Source organism: Saimiri boliviensis, chromosome 14, assembly GCF_048565385.1.
Source record: "Saimiri boliviensis isolate mSaiBol1 chromosome 14, mSaiBol1.pri, whole genome shotgun sequence".
Classification (NCBI taxonomy): Eukaryota; Metazoa; Chordata; class Mammalia; order Primates; family Cebidae; genus Saimiri; species Saimiri boliviensis.
The window spans coordinates 80,215,520-80,235,639 of NC_133462.1; the positions used below are offsets into that span (position 1 = coordinate 80,215,520).

The 20,120-nt window shown below is 40.8% G+C and overlaps 1 protein-coding gene across 3 annotated transcripts; it reads left to right on the forward strand.

Moving 5' to 3' along the window:
- Nucleotides 1–23: 23 nt before the first annotated feature.
- SPRTN (SprT-like N-terminal domain) lies at nt 24–20,052 on the forward strand. Of its 3 annotated transcripts, XM_003940780.4 has the most exons (5): nt 45–676; nt 1,773–1,872; nt 9,800–9,928; nt 13,557–13,824; nt 15,151–20,052. In XM_003940780.4, exons 1-5 carry the CDS (start codon nt 456–458, stop codon nt 15,894–15,896), a joined length of 1,464 nt encoding a protein of 487 aa, XP_003940829.1. In that variant the 5' UTR covers nt 45–455; the 3' UTR covers nt 15,897–20,052. The 3 variants fall into 3 exon arrangements, with proteins under 3 accessions (XP_039320242.1, XP_074241427.1, XP_003940829.1); XM_074385326.1 differs by lacking the exon at nt 9,800–9,928 and having other exon boundaries at nt 43–676; XM_039464308.2 differs by lacking the exons at nt 9,800–9,928; nt 15,151–20,052 and having other exon boundaries at nt 24–676; nt 13,557–14,184.
- The last annotated feature ends 68 nt before the right edge of the window (nt 20,053–20,120 follow it).

Consider the following 20,120-nt stretch of genomic DNA (forward strand, 5'->3'; position numbering starts at 1 on the left):
GCAGACTGCGGCTGCGTAGGACTGCCATCGGTTAAAGCGCATGCGCAAGAGGAGCTATTGCGGAAGTGAGGGGAGAGGCCGAGTGAAGCTTGGATACTGCGCATGAACCGAGAGTGACGTTGAGGTTTGAAATAACTGGCAAAGAGTAAAGGCTGGAACTAGCTTCTTGAAAGCTTCCTAGGGCTCGGGCCCAGGATCTGCGCCCACTAGGAGGTGTCACGCTCACTGCTCTTTTTAAAGCCCTAGAATCTTGGCTTTGGCGTTTGGGGTAAGCTCCGTTTTGGTTCACGTTCTCGTTCTCAAGCGGGTTTCCGCGGACTATCGCGAGATTGGCCGTCCCGGGAGCCGGTGTCTCCTAGGAGCTAGTCCTGATCCTCTGCGAGGCGGCGTGGGGTCGCGGCCTAATTCGGGAGCCAGCCTGACGCCGGCGGACCCCGCCTGGGATCTTGGCAGCGATGGATGATGACCTGATGTTGGCACTGCGGCTTCAGGAGGAGTGGAACTTGCAGGTCACGGAGCATGATCAGGCCCAGGAGCCCCTGTCGCTGGTGGACGCGTCGTGGGAATTGGTGGACCCCACTCCGGACTTGCAGGCCCTGTTTGTTCAGTTTAACGACCAGTTCTTCTGGGGCCAGCTGGGGGCCGTCGAGGTGAAGTGGAGCGTGCGAATGACCCTGTGAGTTCCGAGCCCGCTGGGGAAAGAGGCGGGACTAGCAGCTCTCCTGCAGCCCCCGGCCCTGGGCTTCTCTCCTTTCTCGGTCCGACCGTCCCAGGGGGCGTTAAATGAGGGGGTCTGATTTTGGACCTGGCAGTTCCTGTCTTGGCGTGTTTCTCCCGCTCGAACAGTAAGAAAGCTATGTAGACCATAACCGCCACGGTTGGACTCGGACATAATGAGAAATGAGATTCTTATTTGAATCTCACTAAACTTGAAAATGGCAAGTTTCTGACTTGCCTTATGATTGTGCTCTAGGAGCCAGAAGGGAGAAGCAACCAAATCTGCCCCTAAGAAAGTGCTGAGGATGCAGAGTGACCTCCAAAGGATGTGTGCTGTCCTCCTCTATTCTCGTTAGGAACCCACTTCAGTGAACTCGTGTGCTGCAGTGGGGATCTCCAGTGATGCTTTTAAAAGGGTTCTTTTTCTACACGCTAAATTTGAAAAAAAAAAAAAAAAATCCCTGTTTGAAATAATAATCTACTCCTGCACGTGAACAGGGTTAAGTTTAAGATACAGCTGTATACCAGCATGCTTGTTTTTGAGTTGATAGAAAACCTGCAGTGAAACAAATTAAGATACGCCATTAAATTGTGTGTAAAGTACAAATCTCCTTTGTATAGGCGTCTGTTATAATTTCGGAGATGTGCTACTGGAGATCGACTTGTTAATAACACCGAACTAATTTGTCGGAAGGAGACTGGGAGTAGCAGAATGAGATTGTCTTTGAGCTGTTGCAGCCCAGCTAGGGCAAGGGAAGCTGCAGTTGGGCCATGTCCGCATCGTATTCCACTGGGTTCCCGTTGTACACCAGATACTGGTGTGGTGTCTCCGGCAGGTGCCTGCAGCCTTCCACCTTCTGAAGCAGGGTGGTGAGAGTGCGCTGCTGAGGGTTTTAACTAATTGGGTGAAATGCGAGTATTTGCCATCAGGCGGGGATGCTTTCAAGAAAGGCATCTGCCAGTTGAGTTTTCTTAGTGTGAGCTGCCCAAGAATGTGTTAAGGACTTGCGTATATTTGGTCAATGTAACACATTTTTATGGTGGTTGTTTTCTAGGTGTGCTGGGATATGCAGCTACGAAGGGAAGGGTGGAATGTGTTCCATCCGCCTGAGCGAACCCCTTTTAAAGTTGAGACCAAGAAAGGATCTTGTAGAGGTATTCTTCATGTAAACTTGCTTCCTAGCTCAGTAATTTACAAATGCTTTTCATTGATTTAGAGTGCTGTGAATTAGCCTGTATGTGTTTTAAAAAAAAGCAAAAACAAAAACAAAAAACGCTTTGCCCTCAGTGCAAGCTTGAATTAGGGGGCAGATAATGGACACTTTATGTTTTTGTATAGTACTTCATAGTAAAAAAAAAAAAAAAAAAAGACTTCCAGATATATTATCTGTTTTGATTTTACAACAGCCCTGTTTATGTTCATGTGTTGCTGTTTTCATTTTTATGAGCAAAGAAATCAGCGTTCAGAGAGGTTAAGTAACTGGCCTAAATTACATGTTTAGAAGCAGAGAAAATACGATCCACATCTTCCTGTTGAGAAAAACAAACTGATTCTCCTCAGTTGGACTGCCACACTGCTGTGCTCTCAGGATGCCTAGCTGAGCTGGCAGCAGAAACCAGTGTGACGGCACGCTTCATACCTAGAGCTGGTGCTTGCTTCTGCTAGCAAATTGGAGCCGTGGGAGCTGAGGCAGGAGGACCTCTTGAACCTGGGAGGTGGAGGTTGCAGTGAGCCAAGACCACACCATTGCAACCCAGCCTGGGCAACAAGAGCGAAACTCCATCCCCCAAAAAAGAAATATCTATACTGGCCGGGCGCGGTGGCTCAAGCCTGTAATCCCAGCACTTTGGGAGGCCGAGGCGGGTGGATCACGAGGTCGAGAGATCGAGACCATCCTGGTCAACATGGTGAAACCCCGTCTCTACTAAAAGTGCAAAAAATTAGCTGGGCATGGTGGCGCGTGCCTGTAATCCTAGCTACTCAGGAGGCTGAGGCAGGAGAATTGCCTGAGCCCAGGAGGCGGAGGTTGCGGTGAGCCGAGATCGCGCCATTGCACTCCAGCCTGGGTAACAAGAGTGAAACTCCGTCTCAAAAAAAAAAAGAAAAGAAATATCTATACAAAAGAGCACAGGGTGGTAGAGTTTCTCAGCATGGGGTGGGAAACATGTTAAAACATGCTTGGAGATGAGGGATGCCGTTTTTTTGTTTTGTTTTTTTTTTTTTTAAGATGGAGTCTCACTCTATCAGCCAGGCTGGAGTGCACTGACACAGTCTCGGCTCACTGCAACCTCTGCCTCCTGGGCTTTAAGCAGTTCTCTCTGCTCAGCCTCTCAAGTAGCTGAGATTACAGGCACCCTCCACCATGCCTGGCTAATTTCTGTATTTTTAGTAAAGATGGAATTTCGCCATGTTAGCCAGGCTGGTCTTGAACTCCTGACCTCAGGTGATCCACCCACCTTGGCCTGCCTCCCAAAGTGCTGGGATTACAGGCGTGAGCCACCACTGCCTAGCCAGGGATACTGTTTTTAAGAATAATAAAAGGCAATGGGTTACATAACAGTGTGAATATACTCAACACTGAACTGTACACATAAAAATGGGTAAGATGGTGAATTTTGTTAATGTATTTCTTACTACAATTTGTTTAAAGAATAGCTACTAAGTGTAAAATGATACAGTAGAAATACTTGATTAATGAAAAAGAACAAAGCTCAGATGATGTAAAGAGAAAGGTGGGTGTAAAGAAAATATCAATAATTAAATGTACATGGACTAAACATTGAAGATGTGGAATGGCATGGTAGATTAAAAGAGACATGCTTACAGTAAAGACACACTTATTTTAAGTTTAAAAGGATGGGGAGAAGTATATCATCCAAACACTTAACAGCAGAAAACTATTGTGGCTATATAGGTTGAGTATGCCTTATCCAAAGTGTTTGGGACCAGAGTATTCCTTATCCAAAGTGTTTCAGATTTCAGATGTTTTTTAAAAATTGGAATATTTGCATTATACTTACTGGTTGAACTTCCCTAATCCAAAAATCCCAAATCTGAAATGGCTTTAGTCAGCATTTCCTTGGAACATAACCTTTAAGCATCTTGTAAGTGCTCAAATAGTTTTGGATTTTGGAGCATTTCAGATTTTGGATTGTCAAATTAGAGATGTTCAACCAGTATTAGTATCAGACTAAAGACTTCAAGGGAAGAAGTTTTATTAGAAGAAAATTGGGATATTTTATAACAATAAAATAACCTATTAAACAACAATACATAGTGACCTTATAAGCAATAACATAGCTTTAAATTTTATGCAGCATAAATTAGCGGAAGCAAAAAGAATCTACAATAGGGGTGGCTCACGCCTGTAATCCCAGCACTTTGGGAGGCTGAGGTTGGCGAATCACTTGAGGCCAGGAGTTAGAGACCAGCCTGACCAACATGGTGAAACCTCGTCTCTACTAAAAGTACAAAAATTAGCCAGGTGTGGTGACACACACCTGTAGTCTCAGCTATTCAGGAAACTGACGCACAAGAATCGCGCTTGAGCCTGGGAGGCAGTGGTTACAGTGAGCTGAGATCACACCACAGCATTCCTGTCTCACTACAGCCTCAACCTCCCAGGCCCAAGCAATCCCCCTGCCTCAGTCTCCCAGCGTGCTGGGATTACAGGTGTCCACCACCTTGCCCAGCCTCATACTTGCAGAATGTTAACACAGCCTTTTTAGTAACCCAATGAATAAGCAGAAAAAAATAATACACATTTTTAAAAGTTGAGCAGCATGATTAACCAAATCAGCTTTACAAGGAGCCCTAATTGGAAGAATTGCTTAAAGAATATGTATTGGGTAAATGATTACATAAACACATGCATAAATGTTTTTAACTAGTGGATGAGAAGAGAATGGGGAATGTATAATGGTATCAAGTGAGCATTTCCTGTTGGCAGAAAGTTACAAAACAACATTTTTATCAGTGATGGACCGCATATGTAACAAGTGTCCCATAAGATTATAAAACCATATTTTTATTATTTTAAAATTTTTATTTATTTTTTGAGATGGAGTTTTGCTCTTGTTGCCCAGGCTGGAGTACAATGACATTATCTTGGCTCACTGCAGCCTCCACCTCCTGGGTGCAAATGATCCTCCTACCTCAGCCTCCCAAGTAGCTGGGATTACAGGTGCCTGCCACCATGCCCTGGTGATTTTTGTGTCTTTAGTAGAGGTGGGGTTTCCCCATGTTGCCAGGCTGGTCTCAAACTCCTGACCTCAGGTGATCTGCCCACCTTGGCCTGGGATTATAGGCGTGAGCCACCATGCCTAGCCAAGACCGTATTTTTATTGTACCTTTTTTCTTTTTTATATTTAGTTGCACAAATACTTACCATTGTGTTGCACTGCCTACAGCATTCAGTATAGTAACATGCTGTACAGGTTTGCTGCCTAGGAGCAGAGGCTATACCCTGTAGCCTAGGTGTGTAGTTAGGCTATACCATCTGGGTTTGTGTAAGTACGCTCTTAAGATGTTTGCACAATGACAAAATGGCCTAACAATGGATTTTTTAGAACATGCCCTTGTCAAGTGAGGCGCAGTTGTAGTTAACTAAATCATAATGAAGGGGCTTCAGAAAAGGAACAGGTGTTATCTGGTTGAGGCGGTCAAGAAGAGCTTTAGCCGGGCGCGGTGGCTCAAGCCTGTAATCCCAGCACTTTGGGAGGCCGAGGCGGGTGGATCACGAGGTCGAGAGTTCGAGACCATCCTGGTCAACGTGGTGAAACCCCGTCTCTACTAAAAATACAAAAAATCAGCTGGGCATGGTGGCGCGTGCCTGTAATCCCAGCTACTCAGGAGGCTGAGGCAGGAGAATTGCCTGAACCCAGGAGGCGGAGGTTGCAGTGAGCCGAGATTGCGCCATTGCACTCCAGCCAGGGTAACGAGAGCGAAACTCCGTCTCAAAAAAAAAAAAAAAAAAAAAGAAAAGCTTTATAACTGTACATTTTATTACTACCATCACCACTCCTACTGCTTACTATCGAGCACCTATTGTATGTGAGACTTTGGACTAAATTAGCGTAGCCTTTGCTACAGCCCTACAAAATTAGGATCTCCCATTTTCGGGAGGAGGAGTCGCTCTGACCTGTCCCGGGTCTCATGCATACAATTGTGGGTTTAGGTTCTAGTTGCCCTGACTCAAGGCTCTTGTCTGCCCTCTTTACCATTCACGTCATACTACTGTTGATTAAAATGTGGAGAGGTGAGCCTTAAAGGTTAAACTGTACCCTTGACAAGCAGAGATAGTATAGGAGGCCACGCTTGGCAGAAAGAGTGGGAATAATATGAACAAAGGTGAGATCAGACAACGGGGGGCATGTTGGACTAAAAGTAGCTCATTTTGACTGGATAGAACAGTAATGGGAAACAGAGGTGTGTCGAGACTGTGTGGTATATATCCTTGAATTGAGACTAAATGATAGATGTAAAATGGTAGATATAAAAATGATAGATATAAAAAAAAGTTCAGTACCATTTTGGGGATGTTTTTAATGTTTAATTAAATTGAACCAAAAATCAGGAACCTAAATTTGTTTCTCCTTTATAAGAATAGTTCTTTATCATTACTCTAATTTAGAATGTTGAGAAACTTTTGAAATACCTTTCTTGAGTTTGAGTCTTCTTCATTGAGTGGCATTTACTTGAAAAATAAAGTTCTGGCTGGGTGCAGTGGCTCATGCATGTAATCCCAGGCAAAGACAGATGGATTACTTGAACCCAAGAGTTGGAGACCTATCTGGGCAAGATAGTGAGACCCTGTCTCTACCAAAAAATTGAAAAAATATTAGCCAGGTGTGGTGGCACGCACCTACAATCTCAACTACTCTGGGATCATTTGATCCCAGAAATTTGAGGCTGCAGTGAAATATAATCATGTCACTGCACTCCAGTCTGGGTGACAAAGTGAGACCCCATCTCTGAGAAATAATGAGATAAATAAAGTTCCTTTTAAGAGATACAGTTGATAATTTTTAGAGGAATATATGAATGACCAAGTTAAAATGTTTGATTCTCTCATTTTTCTGTTCAGCATAATTTTATAAGACTAAAATTCATTAATGACAGTCTAGTTCTTCTGATGGAAATTCTTTTTTAAAAAAATTTTGGAGGATCATGAAAAAGGTATGTCTTTGAAGAGCTTTCTGATTTTTGCTTAAAAAATTATTTGTATTTTTTAGAGCAAAAACCCCAGCAACCTTAAATGCTTTTGTTAATTTTGCACAGAAACTTGTGCATCCTTGGTGCGGAATGGGCAGTAGGTTTTAGTGTTTGTTTTAAAGTTTTCATAATTTCTGAATCAAAACCCAAAAACTGTAGAAAGCTGTATACAAAGATGTCTTGTTCAGTATCCTCCTCCATCTTGAACTCCCTATTTGCTGTAGGAACTGTTAAGTTTCTTTTTACTCTTTCATTTTTCTGTTTTGCAAATATTTCTATCCATTTTTATTGCTTCTCCCCACCACACAAAACTTTTCTTACACAAAATACTGTGCACAATCTTCTGTACTTTTTCTTTTTCTTTTCTTTTCTTTTTTTTTTTGAGATAAAGTTTCGCTCTTGTTGCCCAGGCTGGAGCGCAATCATCTCGGCTCACTGCAACCTCTGCCTCTTGGGTTCAAGAGATTCTCCTGCCTCAGTCTCCTTAGTAGCTGGGACTATAGGCGCCTGCCACCATGCCCAGCTAATATTTGTATGTTTAGTAGAGACGAGGTTTTACCATGTTCACCAGGCTGGTCTTGAATTCCTGACCTCAGATGATTCACTCACGCCAGCCTCCCAAAGTGCTGGGATTACAGGCGTGAGCCACCACACCTGGCCCCCTGTCTTTTTCTTTTTTGATTTTTTTTTTTTTTTTTTTTTTTAAGACAGGGTTTCACCATGTTGGTCAGGCTGGTCTTGAACTCTCAATCTCAGGTGATCCGCCCGCCTTGGCCTCCAAAGTGCTTGGATTACAGGCATGAGCTACCTTGCCCGGCCCCCTCTCTTTTTCATTAATATACTCTGTAGCTTTCTCCAAACCTATTTCACATAGATCCTTCTCATTCTTTTTTAAGGCTGCATAGAATTCCATTATGTGGATGTACAAAACACTGGAGTTATTTCCAATCTTTTGTATTATAAGCAGTGTCACAGTGAATACCCCTTGTACATATGACCTTGCATGCTAGTCTAGGTGTTGCTGCCTTAAAAGACAAATGCATTTGCAATTCCGTTAGATGCTACCAAATTTTTCTTAGGAGAATTGCACTTCCACCAGCAGTATATGGGAATGTTTATTTTCCCTTAGCTTTTTTAACGGTGTCAAATTTTACGAGTTTTACCAATCTTGATAAGCCATAGAATCCTAGTGTAGTGTTGGGTTTTGATGGGGGTTTTTTTTGTTGTTGTTTTTTGAGACAGGGTCTTGCTGGGTTGCCCAGGCTGGAGGCAATCATAACTCACTGCAACCTTGAATTCCTGGCCTCAAGAGATCCTCCTATCTCAGCCTCCTGAGTAGCTAGGACTACAGGTTCACACCATCACACCTAGCTAGTTGTTTTATTTTATTTTTGTAGAGACAAGGTCTCACTGTGTTGACCCAGGCTGGTTTTCAACTCCTGGCCTCAAGCAGTCCTCCCACCTCAGCCTCCCAAAGGGCTGAAATTACAGGAATGAACCACCACGCCTGACTATCCTAGTGTAGTATGAATTTGCATTTCTCTTTTTATAAATGAAGTTGGGCATTTTTTTTCATTTGTTTATGGGTCATTTATACTTCGTAAATTCCGTAATCTTTGCCCATTTTGAAATTGGGTTGTCATTTCCCTGTTGACATTAGGACCTTGTATATTAGGAATAGCCTATGATATGAGTTGTACATATATTTTTTTAAGTTTATCTTTTTACTTGTGGGGGTTTTTTTTCCTATAGAATTTTAACGTTTTGCCGGGGCGCAGTGGCTCCCAGCACTTTGGGAGGCTGAGACGGGCAGATCACTTGCGGTCAGGAGTTCAAAGACCAGCTTGGCCAACATGGCCAAACCTCATCTCTGCTAAAATACAAAAATTAGCTGGGCATGGTGGCAGGCACCTGTAGTCCCAGCTACTCATTAGGCTGAGGCATGAGAATCACTTGGACCCTGGAGGCAGAGGTTGCAGTGAGCCGAAATTGAGCCACTGCACTCCAGCCTGGGCAACAGAGTGAGACCCTGTCTCAAAAGAAAAAAAGAATTTTTAAAGTTTTTATGTAGTTTAATTCATTGATTTTTCTGGATGTTGATTTGTAGTTAAAAAGGCCCTCTTAGAACAGGGAGTTCTTAACCTATGATTTTCAGAGCTTCCGATATTATACAAATTTGGGTACCCCTTCTCTGAAATGCCTGGGACTACAAGTGTCTTGGATTTCAGATTTGTTTAGATTTTGGAATACTTGTGTTATGCTTACAGGTGGAGCATCCCAAATCTGAAAATCCACAATGCTCCAATGTGCATTTCCTTTGAGTGTCATGTTGGTGCTCAAAATGTTTCTGAATTTTGGATTTTCAGCATTGAGATGCTCAACTCTTATGCAGTGTTTTGTGAATGTGTGCTTACATAATTTTTATAAATGAGGTGGGTTTTTTGTTGATGTTTTATTTTTGTGAGACAGGTTCTCATTCTGTTACCCAGGCTGGAGTGCAGTAGTATGATCATAACTCACTGTAGCCTCAATTCCCCAGGCTCAGAGGATCCACCCACCTCAGCCGCCAGAGTAGCTGGGACTATCGGCATGCACCACCACACCCAGCTAATTTTTGTAGAGACAGGGTTTCACCATCTTGCCCAGGCTGGTCTCAAACTCCTGAGCTCAAGCGATCCTCCCACCTTTACCTCCCAAAGTGTGGGGATTACAGGCATGAGCCACTGTACCCAGCCTAGAATGAATTTTATCAGTTCTCAAGGAACCCTGTGATACAAAAAAGGTAAGACTCCAGATAGAACAAGAAAATGTATATTTTCTGATGTGTCACGCAAACTCTGAAAATAATTTGATTATTTTATGTTCCAGACCCTCCTGCATGAAATGATACATGCCTATTTATTTGTCACTAATAATGATAAAGACCGAGAAGGGCATGGTCCAGAGTTTTGTAAACACATGCATCGAATCAACAGAATGACTGGAGCCAATATAACGGTACATAAGGCCGTATATATTTATGATATTTAGTAGTTGTTTATTCAATAACTCCTGAAATTTAATTAAAAGTAGAGAACGAGGTACAAAGAAATATCTTTGAGGATTTTCCACAGCGAACGAGAGACTTAGAGAAGCGAATTGGCTTGTCTGGGGCCACATGGTAGGATGGCAGCAGAGCCAGTGATGTCCCTGAGGCCTCTGAGCTCATCTAAGTCAGTGGTTAATTCAGGCCTGCAGTACCTCTCTTCTGGACTCATCTGACCTCTCACCTTTGTCTCCTTATTACTGTCTTCTGTAGTTCATCCTGTATCCTGCTGCCATTGCAGATGTCATTCCCTCTCAGGATTCTTTGATTCCTATCTCTGCATGGCATTGTAGGACGTGGCAAAGCCTGAAGTTCAAAAAGCTGTAAGCATTAGGCTTCTTGGATTCAAATCCTGGCTCCACCAATTATTAACTTTAACTTTTCTATGCCTCATTTTACTCCCATGGCAAATGAGAGTAATAACAGTTACTATCTATTGGGTCATTGTGAGGAGAAAGGATTACAGGCAAAAGCACTTCAAAACATTTTAGCCCAGTTTGAGCACTAATTAAACATTAGTTGTTTTAATCATTATTGTATTCGTTTTATGAAATAACCTTGTTCCTTTTTTACTGCCTCCAACTCTGTTGCCTGTGTCCTAAAGCTTGCCACTGCTCTGCTTTACGTCTGAATGCTCTTCATCGTTCCAGTGGCATCTCATTTCTCCATCTTTTGAATCCTCAGCAGATATTTAAGCTTTTACAGTTTTTAATGCTACTTTCATTTCTTTTGAACACGTAGTAGCTCTTGGCCATCTTTATAATACATCTGTATAAGGTATATAATGTACTGTTCTTACATGGGCTTAACAAATATGAATTGAATATTAATAGAATAGATTACATTCTTTCTTATGTTTGGGTATTTCCTTCCTTTAAAAGGCCACAAAATCCAGTGTGATAGAAAATGAACAGTGCTTAACCGCCATGTTTTGTTTTGTTTTGTTTTTGAGATAGGGTCTTGTTCTTTTGCCTAGAGTGGATGCAGTGGTATAATCATAGCCCTGCAGATTCAACCTCCTGGGCTCAAGTGATCCTCCTGCCTCAGCCTCCTGAGTAGTGGGGGCTACAGGTGCATGCCACTATGCCAGGCTATTTTAAAAAAAAATTTTTTTTTAGAGACAAGGTCTCACAATGTTGCCGAGGCTGGTCTTGAACTCATGGGCTCCTATCTCAGCCTCCCAAAATGGTGGGATTAAAGGCATGAGCCACATGCCTGGCCTCTCCATACATTATTATTTTCTAACTATTAGTTTTAATTTTCTAAAGACCTTATTTAATTATTAGCACAGTTACTTCAACATTAGGAAAGTGGCTTGCAGTCTTAAAAAAATCAGACATAAGGGCCAAGCACGGTTGCTCACGCCTATAATCCCAACACTTTGGAAGGCTGAGGCGGGTGGATCACAAGATCAGGAGTGCAAGACCAGCCTGGCCAAGATGATGGAACCCCGTCTGTACTAAAAATACAAAAAAAAAAAAAAATTAGCTGGGTGTGGTGGCAGGTGCCTGTAATCCCAGCTACTCAGAAGGCTGAGGCAGAGAATTGCTTGAACCCAGGAGGTGGAGGTTGCATTGAGCATGCCACTGCACTTCAGCCTGGGCAACAGAGCGAGATTCAGTCTCAAAAAAAAAAAATCAGATATAAAATCCAGGTTAGCAAGATAATTATAGAGTTGCTTGTATAAAATACTTTTAGTTTCTTAACCAGAACTTAAACTTTAAGCAAAGCCCTTGTATACATCCCACTGTTCAGTTGGAAGAGGATCTGTTCTTTTATCTTAGGTATCTGTGTGTTTTTATTTAGGAGAGGTTTTATGAAGTGAACACCCCTTGCTTTTACAGGTTACATCCTGTTATAAGGAACTCCACAGGGTATCTACATTGTAGAATAGTTTTATTTTAGTGATTACATTGTTAAAAGTCACATTCTCAAGCTGTAGGAGTTACAGGAATTTCACGCAAAACAGATCTAGGCCGGGTGTGGTGGCTCACTCCTGTAATCCCAGCACTTCGGGAGGCTGAAATGGGAGGATCACTTGAGCCCAGGAGTTTAAGATCAGCCTGGGCACTATAGTGAGATCTTGTTTCCACAAAATTTTAAAAATTAGCCAAGTGTGGTAGCTCACACTTGTAGTCACAGCTACTCAGGACGCTGAGGTGGGAGGATCACATGAGCCTGGGAGGTGGAGGTTACAGTGAGCCAAGATCATGCCACCTCACTCCAGCCTGGGCAAACAGAGTGAGTCCATGTTACAAAACAAACAAAACATCCATTTCCCCGTCTTTTTTGGTAACAAATTAAAGTCAAGAGTTCTGAACGTAATATAGTGTGGGGGTTCCCATGCTTCTTTGCCTTAAAACCTATGTCCTTCAGTCCCTTCTACATCTAATATAATGTGCATCATTTGCATGCTTACCAAGTAGTAGAAATTTTTTGCTTAGGATGGAGAGATAGTGAATTTAACACTATCTATAAAGTTATAGAAAAGCTTGGCATTCTTTCCCACAAGGGGAATTTATTAGAAAGCTGAATGTCTTTGGTAAAAAACCAAAATATCATATATAGATGCTTCTTACTCTTACAGAAGTAGTAATGTTCCAATGAGAAGGCAGAAGAATAAGGTGGCCATCGTCATTTAGGAGTCGCTTTCAGATGGTGTTCTCTAGTCCTCAGTGCCACTGCGCTGAGAGAGCTGACCCTCTTTTCAGTCCGATCTTTCCTCTTACCTATTGTCTGCTTGGGTTCTAAACAGGAATTTTGTCTAGAGAGTGAAAAAAGAAGGCATCCTACTCAAGACCTGCAAAGCACACTGAGAAATTTATTTGACTCAATGAATGATGCTTCTCTGGCTGAGCACCTTATTGGTGCCAAAAGCACGATAGTAGCCACTAGGGACACAGAAAATTTAAACGTTCAGATCCTGGAGAACTTTTTAGTCTGGCAAGAGAAGTATTTATAAACAGATAAAATAGTACCACATAAGGCTTATTACGGAGACATAAGCAAAGAACTTTGAGAATGTAGAGAGCGAGCTTAGCAGAAGCTTTGTTGGGTAAGATACTAGTATTGTTAGGCTCAGGCATTTATAGGGCATAGTTTAGTCCTTTAGAACCCTTTGCTATTGTTACTTAAAGGGAAAATTCCAATTTAGCAGTGGGAATGATTCTTATTTTAGTATGGTATTACATAAACTCTTTATCCTAATTTTTTGATCATTTAAAAATTTGATTTCAAAAACTTTTAGTGTTCATGGAGATTTTCTGTGGTTTTGTTTTTAAAAGATTTCTTGTCTTCTAACCCCACATGCATCTGTGTTTACACAGTTTATGGAGTATTAACTGCTGCTGTTTCCCATTAAAATCAACTTTTGAACAGAAACTAAATATAGTTGCTTTCTTTTCCAAAATAGAACCTTTCAGAAAACTCTGGGAAACAAAAGTATTAAAAATTAAAAAAAAAAAAAAAGACTGTTTATGTACATTGTTGTCTTGCAGTTGCTAACTTCCTTATTGAATACTGAAAATTCTCTCCACTCAGGTGTACCATACTTTTCATGATGAGGTGGATGAGTATCGGCGACACTGGTGGCGCTGCAATGGGCCGTGCCAGCACCGGCCGCCATATTACGGCTATGTCAAGCGAGCTACTAACAGGGAGCCCTCTGCTCATGACTATTGGTGGGCTGAGCACCAGAAAACCTGTGGAGGCACTTTCATAAAAATCAAGGAGCCAGAGAATTACTCAAAAAAAGGCAAAGGAAAGACAAAACTAGGACAGCACCCAGTATCAGCCACAGAGACTAAAGGTACCTTCGTGTGTATTCTTCCACCTTTTCTGTGACTATAGCCACATTGTAAAGACAATACTGTCCTTCAGAGAACTGGTATTAAGATAAGCTTAAGGATTGTTTCTGGTGTAGAAGTCTTCAGCTGTAGACTTAAGGAAAAAAATCCCATTGTCCATGAAATGATGGTAGGAAAATATACTTTGCTCTATACAGAAGTAAGTAAAAGTAGGAATAGTTTCCATTGATATTTTAATTAACTTTTTCATTTTCTTTTTATTCAAAGAAACAAAACTCAATCCCTGATCATATTTGAGGTAAAGTTCCTTTCCCTATCTTGACTCACTGAGTTATTAGGAAACAGAAGGCAAAAAGATTGTCAAAATAGCTGGGCGTGGTGGCTCACGCCTGTAATCCCAGCACTTTGGGAGGCCGAGGCGGGTGGATCACAAGGTCAAGAGATCGAGACCATCCTGGTCAACATGGTGAAACCCCATCTCTACTAAAAATACAAAAAATTAGCTGGGCATGGTGGCGCGTGCCTGTAATCCCAGCTACTCAGGAGGCTGAGGCAGGAGAATTGCCTGAACCCAGGAGGCGGAGGTTGCGGTGAGCCGAGATCACGCCATTGCACTCCAGCCTGGGTAACAAGAGCGAAACTCTGCCTCAAAAAAAAAAAATTTTTTTTTGTCAAAATAAAAACAATGATTTTCAAGTAACAATGCCCGGAATATGCATCCTAACTACACCCCTTCCTATCAGTTGGATTCTATCCAAGTGACTTCTATTGATGTATGTTCTTTAGAAGAATGGGAAAGTATTTGCCAGTACTTCAAGATTTACCCTTTTCCTATGAAGTTCAGAGTTACTGAAGATGCTTCTTCCCTTGGGAAGTTGATTTCATGTGGTAGAACCCAAGAACATAGGCTGTATTTCCCAAATCTTTAATTAAGTGAAGGAGCTGTAGATGAATTAATGTGGAAAGACTTTATCTTCATTTTTGTGAGTAGAGGAAAGATAAGAACGAGGCAGCAGATTTTTCCCTCCTGGAATTACACGTAAAGGACACTAAGTAATTCTCATGGTAAATGTTGCTTTTTTATTGGTCTTTGGCATGGTAAGATTCTATAATTAAATATTCGAGAATTCACTTTATCCTTTATATTCTCATCAGCATTAGAACTCTTAATTCTGAAGATTGCTCTTCTCCCATTAATAGGATTGCCTGGGTATAAGATAGTTAAAATATTATTTCTTCATTTTGAGAAAACTCTACGTTAATGTTTGTTACTGTCTATCTATTGAGATGAGGCACTTATATAAAAATCTTACTTGCTTTTTTTGCAGATAAACCCAACAGAGGTGAGGCCCAGCTAGTCATTCCTTTTAGTGGTAAAGGATATGTTCTAGGAGAAACAAGCATTTTACCTTCACCTGGGAAGTTGATCACTTCACATGCCGTTAATAAAACCCAAAATCTTTTAAATCACAACCATTCAGCAAATGCTGTAAGATCTAATTCTAAAATCAAGGTGAATTTTGAACAGAATGTTTCAAGTAAAAAAAATTCTCATCTAGTCTTCCCTGCTCTTAACAGTCACCAAAATGTTCTAAGCAACTACTTTCCTAGATTATCAGTTGCCAGCCAAAAGGCTTTCAGAGGTGTGAATGGATCTCCAACGAAAAATGTAACAGTTGGCAACATCCCTAAAAACTCAGTCTCTTCTGGTTCTCAAAGAAGGGTTTCATCTTCTAAGATATCCCTAAGAAATTCTTCAAAAGCAATGGAATCAACGTCTGTGACTCTATCCCAGGATGTGAATGGGTCTGAAGGTACATTCCCAAATAAACGACCTAGGCTAGAGGATAAGACTGTTTTTGACAATTTTTTTATCAAGAAAGAGCAAATAGAAAGCAGGAGTAATGATCCAAAGTATAGTTCATGTCCTACAGCCATTCAGAATTCCAGCAGTTCATCCAGTCAGAGCAAAAGAGTTAATTGCCCAGTTTGTCAGAATGAAGTTTTGGAGTCTCAGATTAATGAACACTTGGACTGGTGCCTTGAAGGTGATTGCGTCAAAGTCAAAAGCTGAAGAAAGTCTTTGAAAAAGGTTGGAAAGTCTCAAGTACCACCTGTATTACCTCACTAATGTGCTGTGTCAGCCAGTCAGGAAGTTCTGGTTAATACTAAGATTTCTAGGTTTTAATCTAGTTCACGTAACCAATACAGAATGTTCTATTTTATATATACATAGATAAGACTGTAATTTTAAGATGTTTTGTGTCTCAAGGTGCTGTATTCACTCTTGCCTTACGTATACTGTAACCCAGGTGGTTCTGCCTGTCATGTATAATTTTGTTCTGTCTTGTTCTTAGGATTTTAAAATCTATTTATCTTTTTATTTGTATACTCCTAAAAATATCCATATGAGGAATTCTGTCAGGTATTTGGTTATGTTGACTATTTCTTCATTAATAGTATTACAACTCATTCCCTGAACTCATGTAAATCTTCATAGTGTCAAGACATACTACCCAAAACCACAATCTAGAGTACAAAGTATATTGTTTTAGAGTATTCAAATTGTATTATTTATTATTAATTTTTTTTGCAAAATCTTAACAGGAACTATATTTTCTATATTTTAAAGAATTGTATTTGTCCCACTCTTACTAAATGGTGGCAACAGATTTTAAGTTAAAGAATATGGAATATAGTAAAATAAATTTCTTTTGAAATATTTTTAGTAATAGCCACTATAAAATTTGTAGGCCAGATTAATTATATTGGGTTTGGCTGTTTTCTCAAAATTTAGCAGAGTGGTTAAAATTCAGTGCTGATAAGTAACTGATACGTATAGCATAAACATAACAAAGTTGCCTATTTTATGTAATAGTGGAAAATTATCTGGAAATAGTATTTTGAACTTTAAGCCAAGTTTCAACTATTATAATAAAAGGAATAACATTGGTGCATTTAAATTAATCTTTTTTTTAAAAAAAAATCTTTTTCATGTTAATAGGGAAGGACAAAGATACCTTTATCAGTTTACTTTTTGTCTCGTGGTTGTAACATGCTGTTGGCATAGTCCTAACACCTTAGTTGTTCACAAATTTTCTTTTTTCTTCTTGCAATTCTTCTTTACTTCATTGTAATACAGGTGCACAAATCTTAAGTGCTCAGCTGGTTAAACTTTTACAGTGTTCACCTGTGTAACTACTACCTAGATCAAGTTAGAGAACGCTTCCATTGCCACAGAAGGCTTCCTATAGGTGCCTGCTCCCCGTTGATACCCGTGACCCTCACCACCTCCAGAGGTCCCCACTGTTTTCACCCTATCATCACAGATTATTTTTGAACTTTATGAAGGAGGATATTTGTTGCAGATCTAACTATACCTCTATAAACAAAACCGCAAGGAAGTTCACACAGCAGCTGGGCAGAGCCCATGGCAGCTCAGCAATGCCTCTGCTGGCAGACTGTGACTAGGCTACCTCCTTGCTGGGCAGGGCAGCTCTGAAAAAAGGCAGCAGCACATCAGGAACTTATAAATAAAGCCCCACTTTCCCAGAACAGAGCACCTGGGAAAAAAAGGCATCTGTGAGTTCTGCTGCAGCAGACTTAAACATACATGCCCATCAGCTCTGAACAGAACAACAAAGTTCACAGCTCAGTACTTGAGCTCCTATAAGGCACAGACTGTCTCCTCAAGCAGCTCCCTGACCCCCATATAAGAGTCACCTCATAAAGGAGGGCTTTGGCTGATATTTGGTGAGTATCCTTCTGGGACAAAGATAACAGAAGGATAAACTGGCAGCAACCCTTACTGTTCTGCAGCTGCCACAGGTGATCCCCAGGCAAGCAGGGTCTGGAGTGGACCTCCAGCAGTCCTACAGCAGAGGGAGCTGTTAGAAAGAAAACTAAAAAACAAATAACTTCAACAGCAACAAAAAGGACATCCACTCAAGAGACCCCATCCAAAAATTACCAACTACAAAGACCACAGGTAGATAAAGCCACAAAGATGGGAAGAAACCAGTGCAAAAAGGATGAAAACACCCCAAATCAGAATGCCTCCCCTCCTCCAAGGGATCACAACTCCTCACCAGCAAAAGAACAAAGCCGGATGGAGAATGAGTCTGATAAACTGAGAGGCTTCAGAAGGTGGGTGGGTAATAAACATCTCTGAGCTAAAAGAATATGTTCTAACCCAACAAAGAAACTAAGAACCTTGAAAAAAGGTTTGATGAAATGCTAAGGAGAATAAACAGCTTAGAGAAGAGTATAAATGACTTGATGGAGCTGGAAAACAACACGAGAACTTCGTGAAGCATCCACAAGTTTCAGTAGCCAAATCGACCAAGCAGAAGAAAGGATATCAGAGATTGAAGATCAACTCAATGAAATAAAATAAAAAGGCAAGATTAGAGAAAAAAGAGTAAAAGGAAATTAACAAAGCCTTTAAGAAATACGGTATTATGTGAAAAGACCTAATCTACGTTTGATAGGTGTACCTGAATGTGACAGAATGAATCCAAGCTGGAAAACACTCTCAAGGATATTAGCCAGGAGGACTTCCCCAACCCAGCAAGGCAGGCCAGTATTCAAGTCCAGGAAATACAGAGAACACCACAGAGATATTCCTCAAGAAGAGCAACCCCAAGGCATATGATCATCAGATTCACCAGGGTTGAAATGAAGGAAAAAATGCTAAGAGCAGCCAGAGAGAAAGGTCAGGTTACCCACAAAGGGAAGCCCATCAGACTCAGCGGATCTCTCAGCAGAAACCCTACAAGCAAGAAGAGAGTGGGGGGCCAATATTCAACATCCTTAAAGAAAAGAACTTTCCACCTAGAATTTCATATCCAGCCAAACTAAGCTTCATAAGCAAAGGAGAAAGAAAATCCTTTATGGACAAGCAATTGTTGAGAGATTTCTTTACCACCAGACCTGCCTTACAAGAGCTCCTGAAAGAAGCACTAAACAAGGAAAGAACAACCAGTACCAGACACTCCAAAAACGTACCAAAGGGTAAAGAACATCGAAACAATGAAGAAACTGCATCAACTAGTGGGCAAAACGAACAGCTAGCATCAAAATGGCAGGATCAAATTCAACATAACAACATAACCTTAAATGTAAATGGGCTAAATGCCCCAATCAAAAGACACAGACTGGCAAATTGGATAAAGAGTCAAAACCCATTGGTGTGCTGTATCCAGGAAACCCCTCTCACGTGCGAGGATGCACACAGGCTGAAAACAAAGGAATGAAGGAAGATTTACTAAGCAAATGGAGAGAAAAAAAAGCAGGAGTTGCAATCCTAGTCTGATAAAATAGTCTTTAAACCAACAAAGATCAAAAGAGACAAAGGACATTACATAATGGTAAAAGGATCAATGCAACAGGAACAGCTAATGATCCTAAATATACATGCACCCAATACAGGAGCACCCAGATACATAAAGCAAGTTCTTAATGACCTACAAAAGACTTAGACTCCCACACAATAATAGTGGGAAACTTTAATACTCCACTGTCAATGTTAGATCAATGAGACAGAAAATTAACAAGGATATCCAGCACCTGGACCAAGCAAACCTAATAGACATTTACAGATCTCTCCACCCCAAATCCACAGAATATACGTTCTTCTCAGCATCACATCACACTGACTCTAAAACTGACCACATAATTGGAAGTAAATCACTCCTCAGCAAATGCAAAAGAACGGAAATCATAACAAACAGTCTCTCAGACCACAGTGCAATCAAATTAGAACTCAGGATTAAACTAAGAACTGCACAACTTCATAAAAAACTGAACAACTGGCTCTTGAATGTTGACTGGATAAACAATGAAAAGAAGGCAGAAAAAAATATGTTCTTTAAAACCAGTGAGAATGAAGACACAACATACCAGACTCTATAGGACACATTTAAATCAGTGTCTAGAGGAAAAATTATAGCAATAAATGCTCAGATGAGAAGCAAGGAAGGATCTAAAATTGACTGTCATCAAAATTGAAACAGCTAGAGGAGCAGGATAAAAACTCAAAAGCTAGCAGAAGACAAGAAATAACTAAGATCAGAGCCAAACTGAAGGAGATAGAGACACAAAAAACCCTTCAAAAAAATCAGTAAATCCAGGAGCTGGTTTTTCAAAAAGATTAACAAAATAGGCCACTAGCCAGATTAATTAAAAAAAAAAAAAAAAAGAATCAAATAGATGCAATAAAAAATAATAAAGGAGTTATCATCACTGATTCTACAGAAATACAAACTACCATCAGAGATTACTACAAAGAACTCTATCC

Excerpts from the sequence above, each read along its gene's own strand:
- SPRTN (XM_003940780.4), top strand. The coding sequence starts at position 456 with ATGGATGATGACCTGATGTTGGCACTGCGGCTTCAGGAGGAGTGGAAC. Across the intron at positions 9,929-13,556 it reads TGACTGGAGCCAATATAACG|GTGTACCATACTTTTCATGA; the intron begins GTACATAAGGCC and ends CTCTCCACTCAG. Across the intron at positions 13,825-15,150 it reads ATCAGCCACAGAGACTAAAG|ATAAACCCAACAGAGGTGAG; the intron begins GTACCTTCGTGT and ends CTTTTTTTGCAG.